The sequence below is a fragment of the Hemicordylus capensis genome, chromosome 4 (genome assembly GCF_027244095.1).
Source record: "Hemicordylus capensis ecotype Gifberg chromosome 4, rHemCap1.1.pri, whole genome shotgun sequence".
Taxonomy (NCBI): Eukaryota; Metazoa; Chordata; class Lepidosauria; order Squamata; family Cordylidae; genus Hemicordylus; species Hemicordylus capensis.
The window spans coordinates 49,727,821-49,745,457 of NC_069660.1; the positions used below are offsets into that span (position 1 = coordinate 49,727,821).

A 17,637-nucleotide genomic window follows, 5' to 3' on the forward strand; every position below is an offset into this window, starting at 1 on the left:
AGACTCCCAGTGTCCTATCATGATCTCTTCATTCTTCTGTGAATTATTCAGCCTTATGCCAAGTTCTATGTTGAGGACAAGCAGAGATGTGTATTATATAGTTTGTAAGTTCTATTTCATTTGCAACCCTGTCTGAGCCTTAGGGATGGGGTGAGCTCAGTTTTGCTTAAAAGTTTGGATAGCAACAACTTTTAGATCAGTAAATGGAACCAGTAGTAACAGCTTGGTATACAATACTTGTGAGGGCTCTAATTTGCTGGTTTCTATACTGTGGCTTCTCTGCTCTGCTAAGAAGTGTGTTAATCTTGGTAGGAGAAACAGAACTGTATTTGCCTTTATACAGAATGCCAATGAGTGACTAACACTTGTATGCTAATTTGTATAGACTATTTAAGACTTGAAAGGATCATTCCAAACGAAGGAAATATCTTTTGTGTGTGCAAGGACGCTGTGGGCAAGGTCATACATAATGTCAACCATAATTTGTTGCTTAAGAAATTTTCTGTTGCTGTGTGCTCCCTCCTCCCTTTCACACTAGACAGTTTGGATGTAACTGTAAATTATGGTTTGCTACAAAGCAGAAATTGGGGGAAATGCACAAGGAGCAGAGTGAAGCACTTGAGCATAGTACCAAACCATAGTTTGATGTTACATATGATTATTTTTTTTAAATTAAATTACTTTAATTTGAGGCAGGTTTCATGCATTAGTGAGAGACAGATCACTTGGCACATATAGTCCAATTGAATCATAGTCCTGGCCAAACTGATTTTGGTTTTTATTTTTGGAATATGATATACATCAAGACTGAAGTTATTGTTGCCTTTCTATGCTAAGTATTAATGAATATTTATGATCTTTTTAGATTGAAAGCATTCAGTTGATGATGGACAGTGAAACTGGACGTTCCAAAGGATATGGATTTATTACTGTAAGTGTGGTCTGCGAGGTGTCTGACATGATGCTGTGGGGTTGGTAATTCCACTGTGGAGTTAAAGACAACAGTTAAAAGCTTGCTAAAGTGCAGATCCATGTTTACTTGAAAATAATTCCTAGTATTATTGAAATAGGGATTTCTCCTAAGTCTGTAGTGGTGGTTGTTTGTGGTTGTTGTTGTAGTAAAAACCTTATTTGTTAGCTGCCCATAACAAATCATCCTCTTGTAGTATTTTAGTAGTCTTAATCCATTAAATTAGTGGTTCCCAAACTGGGAGCCTCCAGGTGTTGCTGAACTACAACTCCCACCAGCCCCAGGTACAATTTTTTGTGGCTGGGGATGATGGGAGCTGTAGTTCAGTAGCATCTGGAGGCTCCCAGTTTGGGAACCACCACATTAAGCAGCTCACCATTGGGTAGTGCTGTGTTGTTTTTTTGGTCCTATGTGAAGTAGTTTGGGAAAAGGAATGACTGCAGAGAAGGAAGGGGATGAACGGGCAGTGGCTGTTCAGTGTCCCCTGCCTTTTTTGTCTTTAGCTATGGAAACAACTGAAAAGGGCTTCTGTTAGGGCTAACGGAATCTGGCTCGTATTTCCTCCACCCCTGGAAGGATGACTCAAAACTGCTAGGCCTCAGTGCTGCTGTTGGGCTGCAGAATTGTTTGTAAGAGGCACAAGACCCTGGACTTTTAACAGTTTCATGACCAGCAGACATTCAGTAGCTGTAACTTTTTGTAGCATGTGAGGATGGAAGCAGTACTTGTTCTGCCTTCAGCTGCATGACAGCCAGAGCTTCAGTGGGTGCAGTTCCAGTCTCTAAACCTGAGGGAAACACGACCTACTTAGTTTCTACCAGTCATTCAGCTGTTTGACACAGCAAGGCAAAAGCATGGTAATTTTTTATAGTTAAACATGAAACAAATATTTCATGTTTGGAGTTACATCCTATACTTTTTTCCTAGGGGATGTGCCTGTGGTTTAAATCAGTATTGTAACTTTTAGAGAAGTTAAACTATTTAAATTAAGAGGAATTTTTAATTTGGTACTGTCAGGTTTTGGTAATATTCACCATGGCAGAATAATTGCAGGGTGTGTGTGGTTCTTTTTGTTGGACATGAACAGCAAACAGGGTGCTGGAATAGATAGGCTTTGGGTCTGATCCAGCAAGGCTGCTCTTACGTTCTAACTGCTGTTGTACTGGTTTTCAGTTGGAGAGCACTAAATTCAGAAGACTATTTGATTGCCAATATGGCATTCAGTAGGGCTTTCCTATTTGATCAAGGTAGATTGGGGCAGGGGGAAAGAGCTAATATTGTCCATAGATAGAAACATATACATCTTCATGGTACATAAAGCTAGTAAATTCAAACTTTTATGTTACAAGACTCTCCAGCCGCTTGAACCAATGGAAATATGCTACCATATCTATTTTGGCATCTTAATAAAAATATTTATAGAAAATTTTTTGAATATTCAAAATACTTTTCAAATTTTCCCAGCTTAAATGGAAATATTTAAATTTAGTTTGTATGCAAAAGCTGTGAAATGTTCAGGAATTAAATGTTTGCATTTAACACTTGCTGTATATTGGCTAGTTCCCTATAAACTTTCATAAAGCACTTTAACACTAGAACAGTGATTTGAAAAGCATTCGAAATGCTAGTTTTATTATTGAAGCTTGATAAGATGTAGGTCATTTCTTTAAAAGTGCTGAAATGGGATCCTTTGCTAACAATGGACTGTTTCAAATGATAACCATATCCTAACCCTTCTCAGTTTTCAGACTCGGAATGTGCTAAAAAGGCCTTGGAACAATTAAATGGATTTGAGCTAGCTGGCAGGCCAATGAAAGTAGGTCATGTAACTGAACGTACAGATGCATCCAGTGCTAGCTCATTTTTGGACAGTGATGAGCTGGAAAGGACTGGAATTGACTTAGGAACAACTGGCCGTCTTCAGTTGATGGCAAGACTTGCTGAGGGTAAGTGTACTGGTTAAAAACGGAGCTCAGATTTTTAAATTTATTTTTATTTGATTTGATTTGATTAGATTAGCAAATTAACAATTAAAATCAAACTTTTAAAACACAATAACACCAATTTAAACAGCTAAAAACCTTGGAAATCAGGGCAACCCTGGAAGGCGCTCTCTTAGATAGAGAGAGAGAGGTGCTCTCTCTTTTGTCACTTAATCTTATTGAATCATTTTCCATTCTACTAGAATATATTTTAGTTGAAAGGAGTGGTTCATTGGCAGACTTTTCATAACTGTGTTGTACATATTCATCTTCATGTTATAGTCCTTCTAGTTCAGCAATGTGGAATATCAAGACTTGCTAATTTTAGTGTTGTAGGTAACTGTTGAGCATTTAGTACAAAATACATTAAATGTTTTCTGTTCCAGGAACTGGTTTGCAGATTCCTCCAGCTGCACAACAAGCCCTGCAGATGAGTGGATCATTGGCATTTAGTGCTGTAGCAGGTACAGTTCATCTTCTTAAATTCTGAAATTCAGGTAGAGATTATTATGATTGGCTAGTTACAAAGATTAGCTGATTGATGTACTTCTGGAACTTCCTGCATCTCTCTACTAAATAACTGAGAGACTAGAGATCACTGGACAGCTTGCTATTGATGGTTTAAATCTCAACTTGTGCTATGTCAGCTTTACTAGTGAATTGTACCATGAGCTTTCATAGGAACATCATAGTTCACCAGATTCTGCAGGCATATTGTCGCTTGTGGCTTGTTTATGGATGGTAGCTACTGTGCATCTAATTTGGAATAATTAGCTGATCCCATTCAATACAGGCCCTATCAGGGTGTTTATTATCAGGGTGTTTTCAGATACTATTGCACTGAAAATGTCCCTGATATTAATTTGATGCAATGCTGCATCAAATATTATCAAAGGGTGGGAACGTACCTATCTTGTAGATCTTGTTGATCCTTGTGGTGGCCTGGTATCATTCCCAACATTGGTACTCTGTGCTTGCACAGTAGTCACCACAAAAGGATTCGTTGGCTCCTCAAAGTGCTCTGAAGCCCCTCGCTTTGCCTGCAGAGTATTTTCGGTTTCTTTTGGCACCAGAGCACTTTTCTCTTAAATTCCTTTCTGTCCACTGTAGTGTGTAGTTCCTTAGGAATTGGCTCCTTCATCTTGGTTCTTGGAACAAACAAAAAAGTGGTTTAAAAAAAACACAAAAAAAGTTACTGTTTTTTTTAGACTTCGAGACTGTTTTTGACTCCTCTTTCTGCCTAGCGTTTTGGATTTGGTTGTTCATTGGTTTATCTTCTTGGCTTAGACCTTGGACTGTCTCAACTTCTATTTTGCCCACTGTTTGCACTTGTTTGCCTTGGGTCTCATGCACTCAAGAAAAACCTCTAAGCATTGTTCCTCATGTCACAGCACCTTACCATCTTCAGACCGGCAAGATTTGTGCCCACTGTGCCTAGGAGAGGACCATATCATCTGCTCTTATAAAATTTGCGTTTCCTTTTTGAAGCAGACCTGGAGGAGTCAATAATTGCAGTCCAGTGCTTTACGAGACCACCTTGCACCCACCAATACCATTGACAGCGTCGTCTATCTCAAAGTTCTCTCCAACATCTGTGCCTCTGTCAGATTCCTCCTTGGTGCCTTTAAGAAGCCGAGAGATGTCGTTTGAGCAACGTCCTTAAGGATATCACCACAAACATCATAAGTTCTTGTAAGAACTAATCTGCCTGCCTACTTTCCTTTCACTATCTCTACAACTGGACTAAATTTGGTTTAAATTGGTTAGGCAGTTCACAAGTTAGCCCACCTGCACCTCAAACATTCACACTTCCACCATTTTGAATCAGGGTGGATGACATTACAAAATTCAGTCTTGAGCCATCCCGATCTGTCAGTGCAGCTGTAGCAAATTTGGTTCAAATCGTTAGGTGGTCCACAAGTTAGCTCACTAGCACCTCAAACATTTACGTGCCTACCATATTGAATTGGGGTGGATGACAATGACATCATCACAAACTATGCCGCTGAGGTGTCCCTACAACTGTACCCAGTTTGGTTCATATTGGTCCAGCCATTGTGAAGTTGATAGAGGACGACATACACACGAAATGCCAGGTGATCTCAAAATGTGGAAGTGCAAGGACTCAAGAGTCCTCAACTGCCCCAAAGCGCCCTAGACATCATTGGCACCTTGGGCATTGATGTCTACATGATCTTCGACATCATCAGCTTAAACCAAATCAGCTTCTTCATCAGCTAAGGAGCCTATGACTGCTACTTTTTCTCTGTCGACATTGATGATTGTGGAGTTCCACTCCTTCCGCTTTCTACTTCACTGCCTCTGACGCTAACGCCTTCTGCATTTCAGGTTATCCACTCCCACTCATCAATCTCACCAGAGCTCATTCAGTTCCACTACCGTCGATGCAGAGTGTTCTTCAGACATCTACGACCATTGCTCCAGCGTCGTTGCTGGTCTCCACAGTCCATCTGTCCCCGCATCCGTCTTCGTCAACAACAGTGGATCGTATCCTTCGTTGTTCCTCAGCTTTGACTGCACCGCCTTGGGTTCCCCTCAACATTATTGACATTGAGGGATATCTAAATACTGGATTTTGACACTATACTCCCCCTTGACTGCTTCAGAATCAACCTTCAGGAGGTTCTCTTTAGAAGGACTCAACATTAAAGATGAGTCCAGGATTCCATGTGTTCCAAAGATTTTGTCCGCCTCACCTGCCAGAGCGACTCCAGTTGCCTCTCCATCCTGTATCCCATCAACTGTGAAGGAGCAACTTAGTTTTTCTCTGCCTGACGCTTCCACAGAAGAGACCAAGTCTTATAGAATCCAGGTCTCTGAGCTGGTGAAAAAGCTTGCCCTAGAGCTATAGTCTCCCACCAATTATCATTGACCTGGCTTATGGCTTTGTCTTTGACCTCTACCTGTTCTTGTTAACTCAGCCAAATTGGTTTGGGAAACCCGCTTGTCTATGGCTTCAACCTCCTGTAGATTGGAAAACTTATATCGAGTGCATGAAGAGGATTGCCAATTCTTATCTAAGCATGCCTCCCCAACCCCCCCAAAAACCCCAACTTTGGTCATTGAGCATGCACTTTCTTCAAAATCTGGAAAGTGGTATTCTGCAGCTGTGGATAAAGAGGGCAGGAAGCTTGACTCTATGGGTCATAAGATTTACTCCTCTTCCTCTCTGCATGAAAGTTTCGAACTACATGGCCTGTATGGCAAAGCTTCATTATTCTATCTGGGAGAGTTTTAAGACCAACATGCAGAATTCTCCTGCACCTTTACAAGCATGCTTTAAGGAGCTTCTCACAAAATCCACTGATGTTACCCACCGAGTACCACAAAACATCTGACGGAGTCCTGTACCGTGGCCAGTGCTGTGTCACTGTTCAGACATGCCTGGCTTTGGTCTTCCTCACTCCAGCAGGATATGCAGGACAAAATTGAAGATTTGCCCTTTGACAGGGAAAGGCTTTTCTGTAAAGGAGACAATATGATGGAGCACATGAAGAAGTCAAAGTTTACTGCACGTACTTTCACTTCAGCAACATCTACTTCACTCTCCTATACCCAAAGGTTCTGAAGGCCTGAAAGACCCAGAGCCTCCTATCCTCACTCTCAGGAGAGATTCCCACTGTTTCCTCCCTCAAGGACAAAGACGGCTGTTTTCTCAACATAGAAAACAACATCATCAGAAGCCTAGGAGCCAAGATGCCTCCAAGCAAAATCTTTGACTTCTCCATACCCTTGCCAATTGTTCCCGTTCCTTTCTCTTTCCATCTCGCCCTCTACTTAGCACCCTGGCATTTTATCACCTCTGATGCCTGGGTGCTAAGTATCGTCTCCACTGGCTATGCCATAGAGTTCTTTTCACCACTTCCCTTCATGGGAGTAAAATATACCCCAGAAACTCCTATGCTTCTAGCAGAGGTGCAAGAACTCTTATCCAAAGGAGTGATAGAACCAGTCTCTCTGGAGACCCATTGGGCAAGGTTTTACTCCTGATATTTTCAAGTTCTGAAGGGGGATGGAGGTCTTGGACCTCTGTTCCTTGAACGACTTTATACATACAAGGAAACTCTGGGTGCTGATGTTGCAGTAACTTATTTCCCTCCTGTCTGGAGAGGAGTGGTTCGCCATTCTGGACCTGAAAGAAGCTTATTTCCACATCTCCATTCTTCCACATCATCAGAAGTACTTATGTTTAATGGTGGGGGAGCAGATCTTCCAGTACACCACTCTCCCTTTCGAGTTGTCCACAGCTCCATGCGTGTTCACAAAGTGTATGAGCATGATCATCGCCCATTTGAGGACATGGGATATCCATCTTCTCTTACTAGGCAATTGGTTGATCATGTTTCATGACATAAATCTTCTCCAGACTTGTATTGCATAAGCACACACACACACACACACACTCACTCTCTCTCTCTCTCTCTCTCTCTCTCTCTCTCTCTCTCTCTCCCCCTCCCTCCTTCCCCCACGCTCCCTTCCCTACATTGGAGCTATTCTCAGTGCAAGCTTTGGTTCTCGATAAAGATGACTGACCATCCGGAACACCATTTATGCCTTCCACTCTAATCCGTCCCAGACAGCTCAGTCTGTACAGCGCATCTTGGGCCCCGTGGCCTCCTGTACATCCACGGTTTCCTATGCGAGGCTGGTGATTCTGGGGCTGGTCTTGGGATTCTCTCTTGTGGTGGACCCAACCAGAGAATGTCAATATTGGTCTTTCATTCCAGCTGCCTATGCCTTTTGATTTCACTCATCATGGACCCCTCTCTCATAGGCCTTCACACCTGGGGCCTCTGGAACCATCAGCAGGTTTCCCTGCATATCAGCTTCCTTGAACTCATGGTGGTCTTTCTGGCCCTGAAGTCGTTTGTTCCTCTCCTGCCTGGCAAAACTGTCATAGGGAGCTGTGCTATACTGAGTCAGACCATTGGTCTGTCTAGCACAGTATTGTCTACTCAGACTGGCAGCGGCTTCTCCAAGGTTTCAGGCAGGAATCTCTCTCAGCCCGATCTTGGAGAAGCCAGAGAGGGAACTTGAAACCTTTTGCTCTTCCCAGAGCGGCTCCATCCCCTAAGGGGAATATCTTACAGTGCCAGACAAAACCATGGCCATATTGTATTTGAACCACCAACGGGGCACAGGTTTTTAAAATTCAAATATGGGACTGGTGCATCCAAGATCACATTTACTGCTTGGCTCTGCATATAGTGGGCGTTGACAACGTTCTGGCAGAGAAACCACTTCCTGCCAACATGAGTGGGGTCTTTAGGATACACCTTTCAAATCCTTTAGACTGGCAAGTTCTTCTATCCTCCTCCCCCGCCCCCCCCCCACTCCTGTCCAAGGTCACAATCAAGATCTCTATAGAGAGAACTGCATTCTACTCACCCCATAGTGGCTGAGGCAGCCTTGGTTCTCTCTTTTCTGCCACTTGTCTCAGTGATCCCACTACCGTTTTTAACACCACCCGGATCTCCTTCACCAAAATAACGGTCAGGTCCTGCATCACAGCCTCAGGACTCTGAACATGACAGCATGGAGGCTGACCTTCTGAATAATATTCTTATTCATGAATCGAAGTAATTGTACCTCCACAAGGCACAATTACTCCTACAAGTGGAAGAGAGTTTCTGTTTATGCCCAGTCCAAGGGCTTTGATCCCTCTGCAGCTTCAGTCTGCCAAGACTTACTCTATCTTACTTTTATCACACAATATTATCTTGCTCTTCTATCAAGGTACGTATGTCTGCATTATCTGCTTTGCACCCAGGTTAAGGATCCACGTCCCTTCCTCCCCACCCCATCTGGACAGCAAGTGCTTTTTGAAAGGCTTGAGTAATCTCTTATCTCCAGTCAAAGAACCAGTGAAACCCTGGAGTTTTTCTCTGGCTCTCTCTGTGCTCACAGAAGACCTTTTGAGCCTCTTGTCAATGTCCCTCAAATTACTTTCTTTTAAAGCCACCTTCCTCAACATGATTACGACAGCCTGGAGGGCTTTCCACTCTAAGGATGGATGTTCCCTACACAGTGTGTTACCCTAGCAAGGTGGTGATGTGTACCAACCCAGACAGCTTCCTCCTGAAGATAGTGTCAGACTTTCAGTTTAACCAAGACATCATCTTGCCCACCTTTTTTCCTGGTCCTGTGACAGTCCTTGAATGCTCATTACACTCTGGACGTCCATAGAGCCCTTCTGTACTACCTGGCATGCACTAAGGAATTCTGGCATACTCATAGACTCTTCGTTACTTTTGAAAACCCCAATATGGACAGGTCTGTCTTCAAACAAAGGCTGTCTGAGTGGCTGGTTCAGGCTATCTTCTTCTGTTAGAAGAAACAAGGAATAACCCGGTCTTCTACCTCCTGGGCTCATTTCACAAGAGCAATGGCGACTTCGGCTGCTCACCTGTCAGGAGTAAGCCTCACTGAAATCCACAAGGCTGCCACCTGGTCATTGGAACAACATTTTGTTCAACACTACACCCTTGACATCCGCTGTGAGGCTGGTTTTGGGCTTTCCGTTCTTAAAAGGGTTAGATCGCGCCTCCTATTTGGAAGCTAGCTATTCATCCAATATTGTGAATTATACCAGGCCACCACAAGGATAAACAGGTTGCTCACCTGTAAATTTTGATCCTTTGGTGTCCCAGTATCATTCACAATACCCATCAAGCCTTCCTGCTTATTGGAGGCACTTACCTTCTTTGCTCACTGTCTGCTTGAAGCAGCTTTGATCCAGTGTCCATCCAGGAACTGAGGAGAAAAGTGCTCTGGTGCCAAAAAAGACCAAGAGTGCTCTGTGCGTGAAAGTGAGGCTTCAGAGCATTTGGAGGAATTGACAAATCCTTCCATGGTGGCTACTGTGCAGGCACAGAGTCCCAGTGTTGTGAATGATATTGGTCCATCAAAGGTTACAGGTGAACAATGCGTTTTCCTGAAGAAGTTGGCTGCCCAGAAGGCATTCACAACAGCAATGTTTCAGATTTCCACTGGTGCATTCTAAGGTACATGAATGGACAACTGGAGGGAAAGGTATTGATTTCAAAAGCTTTGGCTGCCTTCTGGGCAGTTGACTTCTTCAGGAACAGTCGGATTTGCAAGAAAGGTAAGTCCACCCCACCCCAATGGATTGAACTGATGTGATTCAGGGCCATCCCCAATATCCAGTACACGATTGTCATTGTGTGATCAAGTTGATTCTGCTTGCACAGCCCTAGTAGCTAAATCACTATCCAAAGTTTCCATATATAGTTGGCACTACATCCCTCATATATATATATACCTTGCATTTGCGTTTCTCATTTGTACTGTTGTATAGAAGAAAATTCTTCTTGCTTGTCCTTGTCTTGCTGTCTTTTTCTTCTTAATAGCCAGATTCTGATAATTCACTAGACAGACTAAATATTCAGATATTTACAGGACACAGATTTGATACCATTGATCTTGAATTGCTTGTTTAATATTTGGCTAACATCTTCCTTGTATCGGTGTCCGTCTGCTTGCATATTGACACACAGTGTTTATGGAGAAATGAATGTGCACTGTTCCTTAATTTGCCTGAATTTTGTGTTGGAGTTTCATATTCCAAATCTGAGCATAAATTAAATGTTTATGTTTTTCTCTAGATTTGCAGACAAGACTTACTCAGCAAAGTGAAGGTGAGATTGAATTTGAATATTTAAGGTTTTGTATCCCAATTCTTCTTATTTGGTTTCAAAGTGATGAATAGTGTAGGACACAGGTTAGAAAGATGCTGGAGCTTAAAGTACAGCTTGTACACATACAACTGGCATTTTACCCTCAGTCCTGTTACTTTTTCTTTCTAAGAGAATGGCAGGTGTCTCAGTTTCCAGAGGAGCATATTACTCTGTCTAATGGAGAGGAATATGTGTGAGTTCAGATTGTTATCTTGTCTTCAGATAATAGAGATCAGATGGCCATTCAGATAGTCTTAGACTGGGGCATAAGCATTGAGATCATCTGGTGTATGATAGCAAATGTTAGTTTATGCCTGATACACCAGCTGACTATCCAACTGATGTAAAATTGACTTCACTGAGAAACAGTTTTAAAAAACAACATTGGGAACTAGCTTTTGTAAACCTTTGTGTTATAGACATTAAGTGGTCTGGTTCAGATTCACGTGGAACCATGGTTAATGGTTAATTTTGACATCCCTTAACTTCAGGGATGAACATGCTCCCCCTTCCCTACTTGTGCAAGCATCAGAAAATCTTATTTCTCATTTAGGTTAGAAAGAGTGGTTGTTATGTTCCAACTGACTGTGTTTGCTTTTATTCTAACCAACCTGTTTGAAATAAATTTTGATATGAACCCAATATTTGAAGTGGGTTTCATTTCTATGTTTATTTCAGGAGTTCCCAACCTTTTTCTTTATGCAGACCACTGAATAGTTATTGAAAGCTTTTGTGGGCCACCATTGTTGTGAACTGCCCGGAGATGGATGTTTGGGGCAGTGTACAAATTTGATAGATAAATGAAATGAGCAAGCTGCGTAGCCTATGGCTGATGGGAGTCAAACTTAGATATCAAGGGGCAGTGGTGTAACGAGGTCAGTGGAGGCATGTGATCAAATTATGATCATGGGGTTCCCCCCTCTATTTTTTCCCCTATGACACAAAATATTGTATATTTTATTTTTGGATGGTGGTGGCCACTGCTGCCGCCGCCACCACCACCCTGCAGACCTCTTCCTCCTCTGCTGGCTGGAGGCAGGCAGAGCTGTGCAGGTGCACAATGGGCAAGGTGGCTGCTGCAGCACCATACTCCGACCGCACAAGCTGCCACTGCCTTCAGCCCTTGCAGGGCCAGCAGAAGAGTAACTAGTGCGTCCCACATGCAAAAAGCCAGATGGGAAGTGGTGCATCTGCACCCACTGCCATTTCCCGGCTGGCTTTTCACATGTGGGACGTGCTGTTTAGTTCTGGGGCCAGTGGCAGGAACTGGAGGAGGCGGCAACTTGCATGGTTGGAGTGTGATGCTGGAGCAGCCCCCTTGTGCAACACACATCTGCACAACTCTGCTTGCCATCCTTAGAATCCCCACAGATCACCTGCTGGACCCTTGCGGATCACAGGTTGGGATCACAGTTTTGTTTCAACAAGCTCTAGTTATAATAAACCAAGATCAGATCGATGACTATAATAATAAATGAAGAAAGCTAGAATTTAACTGGGTGATATTTAAACTGGCCCAATGAAAATAAAATTGACTCTCAGTTAACAGCTGTATATTTTAAAATCCTTAATTGTAAACTAAGTTTTGTGTAGATTCTTAAAATGAAAAATTTATAGTACTACTTTCTGTTTAGTGTTGGCTGCAGCTGCTTCTGTACAACCACTTGCAACACAGTGCTTCCAGCTTTCCAACATGTTTAACCCTCAGACGTAAGTTAATCTCTGGTAATTCTATTTTTATTTCTCTGTGTCAATAAAATAACAATAAAGATTCAATGAATTTTTTGTTTCTGTAGTGAAGATGAAGCTGGCTGGGATACAGAAATTAAGGATGATGTAATTGAAGAATGTAATAAACACGGAGGAGTTGTCCACATTTATGTGGACAAAAACTCAGCTCAGGTATGTAACTAAAATCAATATCCAGCAGAGATTACATCACTGTTCCTATAGTAATGCAAGAAGTGGTCAGGTTACTGGCACTACAAACAACTTAAGTGCTGAAGAGTGAGTTTAGTTCTACAACTATAAATATTTTAACTAAAATATGCCATCGGTGTCAGAGCAAACATCTCAACATTATTGCAAACTCAAAACCTGGCTTCATTAAACCTGAATCTGCTGGTGCAAAGGATATAGGATCAGTGAGTTGACAATTTCTGCAGTTGATGGTTTTTATGTACAGTACATGGTATCTTAGTGGAGTAATGGAAAGTATATAAATGACACACTGAAGCCTAAACTTAAACAGGCTTAAATCTCTTTCATCTGTTGCTCTGTTGCTGTCTCTGCTACTAGCTAGATCTGTTCCTGCATTAGGGTGGGGAAAGAAAGCAACTTGTTGAAGAAAATAGACGTGCATGGAAACAATAAACATATTTTGTGTTTGTTTCAGGGCAATGTGTATGTCAAATGTCCTTCAATAGCTGCCGCAATTGCAGCTGTGAATGCGTTACACGGAAGGTGGTTTGCTGGTAAGTAAACTGCTGCATTGTAGATAAACTGGGATTTTTAGAGGTAGTGGGGAAAGGAGAATTAAATAAGGTGTGTGGGACAAGGAGTAACTAATTTCAATGCTACTTGAGCTGTGTGGCTGATTACTTTGGTTAAAGAAAAACCAACAAAAAATTGGGATGCAAAGAAAAGTGAGTTTGAGAACTAAATAGAGAGGACTGTTCTTAGGATACTTATATCCAGGTGTGTTTAAAAAAAAAAAAGCGCCTCGGGCTTATCAGCATTTTATTTATTTATTTTATTTAGTGCATTTTTATACCACCCTAACCCAAGGTCTCTTTTAGGGATTCCCGATTCATCTCCCTCTTTCACTGCTCTCTACTATACTTCACTCAAAATATTTCATAGGAAACTAGTGTCCTTAATAGAGCAAAGGGACCATTTTGCTATATCTTATCAAATGCATGAGCTGCGGCGACAATTTCTAGTTCCACTTTAATATCCACTTGAGCTGGAACTGATGGTTTGGAATTTGTATTATTTGTGCGGAAAAAACAGTATGAATAGGTCTCTGAGCAACTGCTGAGTAGGGGGTTTGGCTCTCCCATCCATTTTGAATTTTTAAAATTGTATTACATTTTATATCCCGCTCTTCTTCCTAGCAGCCCAGAGTGGTGTACATGGTATGTTTGTTCTCACAACAATCCTGTGAGGTAGGTTAGGCTGAGACACAAGTGACTGGCCCAGAGTCACCCAGTGAGTTTTATGGATGAATGGTGATTTGAACTCTGTTCACACCTGTCCTAGTTCAATACTCTAATCACTAAACCATGCTGGCTCTTGACAGCTCTGATAGATTTGCCAACAGCAAATCGTAATGAAGGTGAAATAATGCCCTGTCCTCCTTGGCCCACCAGAAGAGTCTTTCTGGCTTACAAAACCTGTGAGGGTGATTTGCTGTAGAACATTCTTATTGAGATTCAATTTTTTGGGGAAGCTTTGTGACACATTTCATAGAAACTGTATTATTTTCCACTCCTTTTAAAAAAAATAAACCATTTTTTAAAAAACTGTTTCTCTTTCCCTCTGTCCCTTAGGTAAAATGATCACAGCAGCATACGTACCTCTTCCAACATACCACAATCTTTTTCCTGATTCCATGACTGCAACTCAACTATTGGTTCCTGTTCGGCGATGAAGATGGATTTAGTCAGTTTTGTACATAGCTATTTTTGGAGGAAGACTTGAGTTATTTAGATAAAAACAAAAGGAGAGGCTGTAACGTCCTTTTGTGTACACTTCCTGTTACCTTTAAACAAACAAAAATAAAGAGTTAGCAGGAATGCTGTGTGTTCATTCTCTTGATTAGCATTCCTACTGTATACAAAGCTGACTACTTGTTCTGCCTTGTAATTCTTGTACATTTAGAACATTTGGCTAAAGTGATCTGTAGGGAACAGATGTAGCTCATAGAAAAGATTTTTTCTGTAAAAGGTGGACAGGACATGATTTTTAATGTTTCACAAGCCTTTTCTTTTAATGCAGGTATTACATTTTACATTCACTTAAATGTAGATGCTCTGCTAAAGGTTAATATCAGAATTTAACTGGACATATTTAGTGTGTTTTTTGTATGGATTGAAAATTTAAGAGGCTACTGAGTGATTTTTTTGGCTAGCTGATCTGCTCACTTACTGTTGACCAGTTGGCAAAATTGAGAGGATTATAGGATTTTATTTCTAGATGGTAACTTTTGATTGTCTCTGTAAAAGTTTCTTGTAAATAAGGTGTAAGGTGTGTTTAGAATTCCAAACAAAGCTATCTCTGCATTTCCAGATTAAAGTTCCATTGATTGCAGGGAATGTACCTAGTTGGGAAGTTGAAGTAGGAAATGCAGGAATATATTTTGTCTGGTTGCATATAATCTCTGCTCTTTTTTAAGCTCTGTGAGCTCTGAAATATATTTTTGGGTTACTTCATTGTGTTTGACAAAACAGCTTGATATTTCTATCAACAGATGACTTTCATATTGCAACGATCTTTGTAAGAACCACTCAAATAAAATTCTCTTAAAGGCCTCCAGAAGCATTATTTTTGAGATCTCAAATTAACTGCAAGCAAAAAAACACAAATTGTGAATTGTTATCGGCATTAGTCTCAGTCAGGGTTTCGGAACCTGTACATCTGGAGGACCATGGGCTGGCAACCCCTGGTCTAAAGTATCCTCTACTGTAGATGAACTTTTGATTTTACTTAGCCACTTCCAGCTTTTATTGTTTTCACAGAACTGAAGGGAAATTAATGTGGTGATGGGGTTCCCCTCAAACAGGTGCTAGGATATAGTTAATGAAATGAGCCCAAAAAAAGTATTTTTCAGAGGGAATTCTCTGAAATTAGGTACCTCTGGACCTTCTCCTGAGAGCACACTGATCTCATTGAAGTAAACTGTTTCCTAGTCCCTGTTGGAGGTTCCCTTGTCACTTTTTCCCCTTGATGGTTCTTGCCCTGCTCCACCCCGCACAGACAGCCACCAGAATGCTTTGTGCATTAGGTTATGGTCCTTGTGGTATAGAGAAAAACTTGCAGATGGATGCAGTTTCTTAAACATTAGAAGGACCTCCCTTAATCCCTCTATTTTGCTTTTTGTTCCAGTTTTCCTTCAAGATAATGTCCAAATTAGATAATCCATCCCTTAAAAAGGATACCTTCGAGGGTTGTAAAACTCAGATGAGTTGAATGGCCTTATTCTTCATTTAGCAGTTTTACTAGGACCTGAACCCATAACTTTTCACTAGAAGTAAATTCTCCCTTAATACGACTGTCCTGAGGACTACTGTGCACTGCAAATGTTGCATTCTTCCTGGTTGTCACCCTCTGTTGGTCCAGACCTTAAGGTATTGTTTGCTCATTCACTATGAGGTAGGCTATTAGAAGAAATGCTAGTTGCCAAAATCAATTTCCTAATCAATTCCTGACTCACAAGTGTTGGGAACACCTAACCTCTTGGAAGCTTGCCACTTGAAGGGGCAACTTCTGGGGTATCCCTTACCGGTGTGATTGATGTAGAAAGCAGAGCTGAAGTGTCCTTTTGTACAGAATAGTCTAGAACAAAGGTTGAAATCCAGTGCACTAAAAAGTGCCAAGTCCTAGCTATTTCCAAAGTATTGAAGGTAGCCATGGAAGATTCCTTGGCTGTTCACATGTAAAGTGTCTTCTGAAATTACTTAACTTTTTTAAACAATTACTTCTACACACATGGTATCTGAATTGGGAGCCTTATCTGTCTAGAAAATGTTGTACTTAATCTACCCTGAGTGGCAAGTTTGGTACAAGATGTCGTGAGTGATGCAAGGACACCTCAATGGTTTAGTTTGATGTCATCCACCGCAATTCAAGATAGTGGAGGCGTGAGCATTTGAGGTGCAATTGGGCTAACTTGTGAACTGCCTAACTGATTTGAGCCAAATTTGCTACAGGTACATCATAACATCCCTGCTGGATCAGGCCCAAGGCCCATCTAGTCCAGCACCCTGTTTCACACAATGGCCAACCAGATGCCACTGGAAGCCTACAGGCAGGTGTTGAGGGCATGTCCTCTCTGCTGCTGTTACTCCCTGGTAACTGGTACTCAGAGGCATCCTGCCTTTGAGGCTGGAGGTGGCCTATAGCCCTCTGACTATTATTATTATTTATTTACAGAGTCAGGTGTTGTTGACTGGTTTATTATTTATTATTATTATTATTATTATCATTATTTACATTTATATCCCGCTCTTCCTCCAAGGAGCCCAGAGCAGTGTACTACATACTTGAGTTTCTCCTCACAACTACCCTGTGAAGTAGGTTAGGCTGAGAGACAAGTGACTGGCCCAGCCACCCAGCTAGTTTCATGGCTGAATGAGGATTTGAACTCGGGTTTCCCCGGTCCTAGTCCAGCACTCTAACCACTACACCACACTGGCTCTCCTTGTAGGCGTTGATAGACCTCCATGAAGTTATCCAAACCCCCAAAGACACACAGGGATGGCTCAAGGGCATAGTTTGCAATGATGTCCATCCAGATTCAAGATGGCCAACACGAGTGTTTGAGGTACAAGTGGGAACTGATTTGGACCAAATTTGGTACATTTGTAGGGACACCTCAAACACAGTTTGTGACATTACCCAAACTCAAGATAACAGACAAATGATCATTTGAGGCACAAGTCTCCCAGGCTTTTGGTGCTGGAGGACTTCATTTCAGGACCAAGTTGTCCAGGGCAGCTCAGAAGTTCATAGTGGCCATAACTACGGGCCTCTACCAAATGGTCTCTGGACTAATGGATGCTGCAGGTCACACATTTGATTTGGTCTTTTACTCATCAGGGTGGTCTGTGGGTGGGGAGTCCTGTGACTTCATTGTCATGGACGGACCACCATCTGGTTAAGGTTAGGCTTACAACCACTTCCCACCTCTGCAGGGGTGAGGGGCCTATTAGAATGATCTGCCCAAAGAGGTTATTGGACCCAATAG

At 41.9% G+C, this 17,637-nt stretch overlaps 1 protein-coding gene across 4 annotated transcripts in view; it reads left to right on the top strand.

Moving 5' to 3' along the window:
• The window catches only part of RBM39 (RNA binding motif protein 39), a 41,342-nt gene extending 26,140 nt beyond the window's left edge, over positions 1 to 15,202 (top strand). For all 4 annotated transcript variants that reach the window (XM_053244022.1, XM_053244021.1, XM_053244023.1 and 1 more), the window contains 8 exons: positions 866 to 931; positions 2,712 to 2,916; positions 3,339 to 3,416; positions 10,599 to 10,631; positions 12,305 to 12,380; positions 12,467 to 12,572; positions 13,066 to 13,144; positions 14,222 to 15,202. In XM_053244022.1, coding sequence (XP_053099997.1) covers positions 866 to 931; positions 2,712 to 2,916; positions 3,339 to 3,416; positions 10,599 to 10,631; positions 12,305 to 12,380; positions 12,467 to 12,572; positions 13,066 to 13,144; positions 14,222 to 14,322 — 744 coding nt within the window. In that variant the 3' untranslated portion in view covers positions 14,323 to 15,202. The remainder of the gene's footprint in view (positions 1 to 865; positions 932 to 2,711; positions 2,917 to 3,338; positions 3,417 to 10,598; positions 10,632 to 12,304; positions 12,381 to 12,466; positions 12,573 to 13,065; positions 13,145 to 14,221) is intronic.
• The last annotated feature ends 2,435 nt before the right edge of the window (positions 15,203 to 17,637 follow it).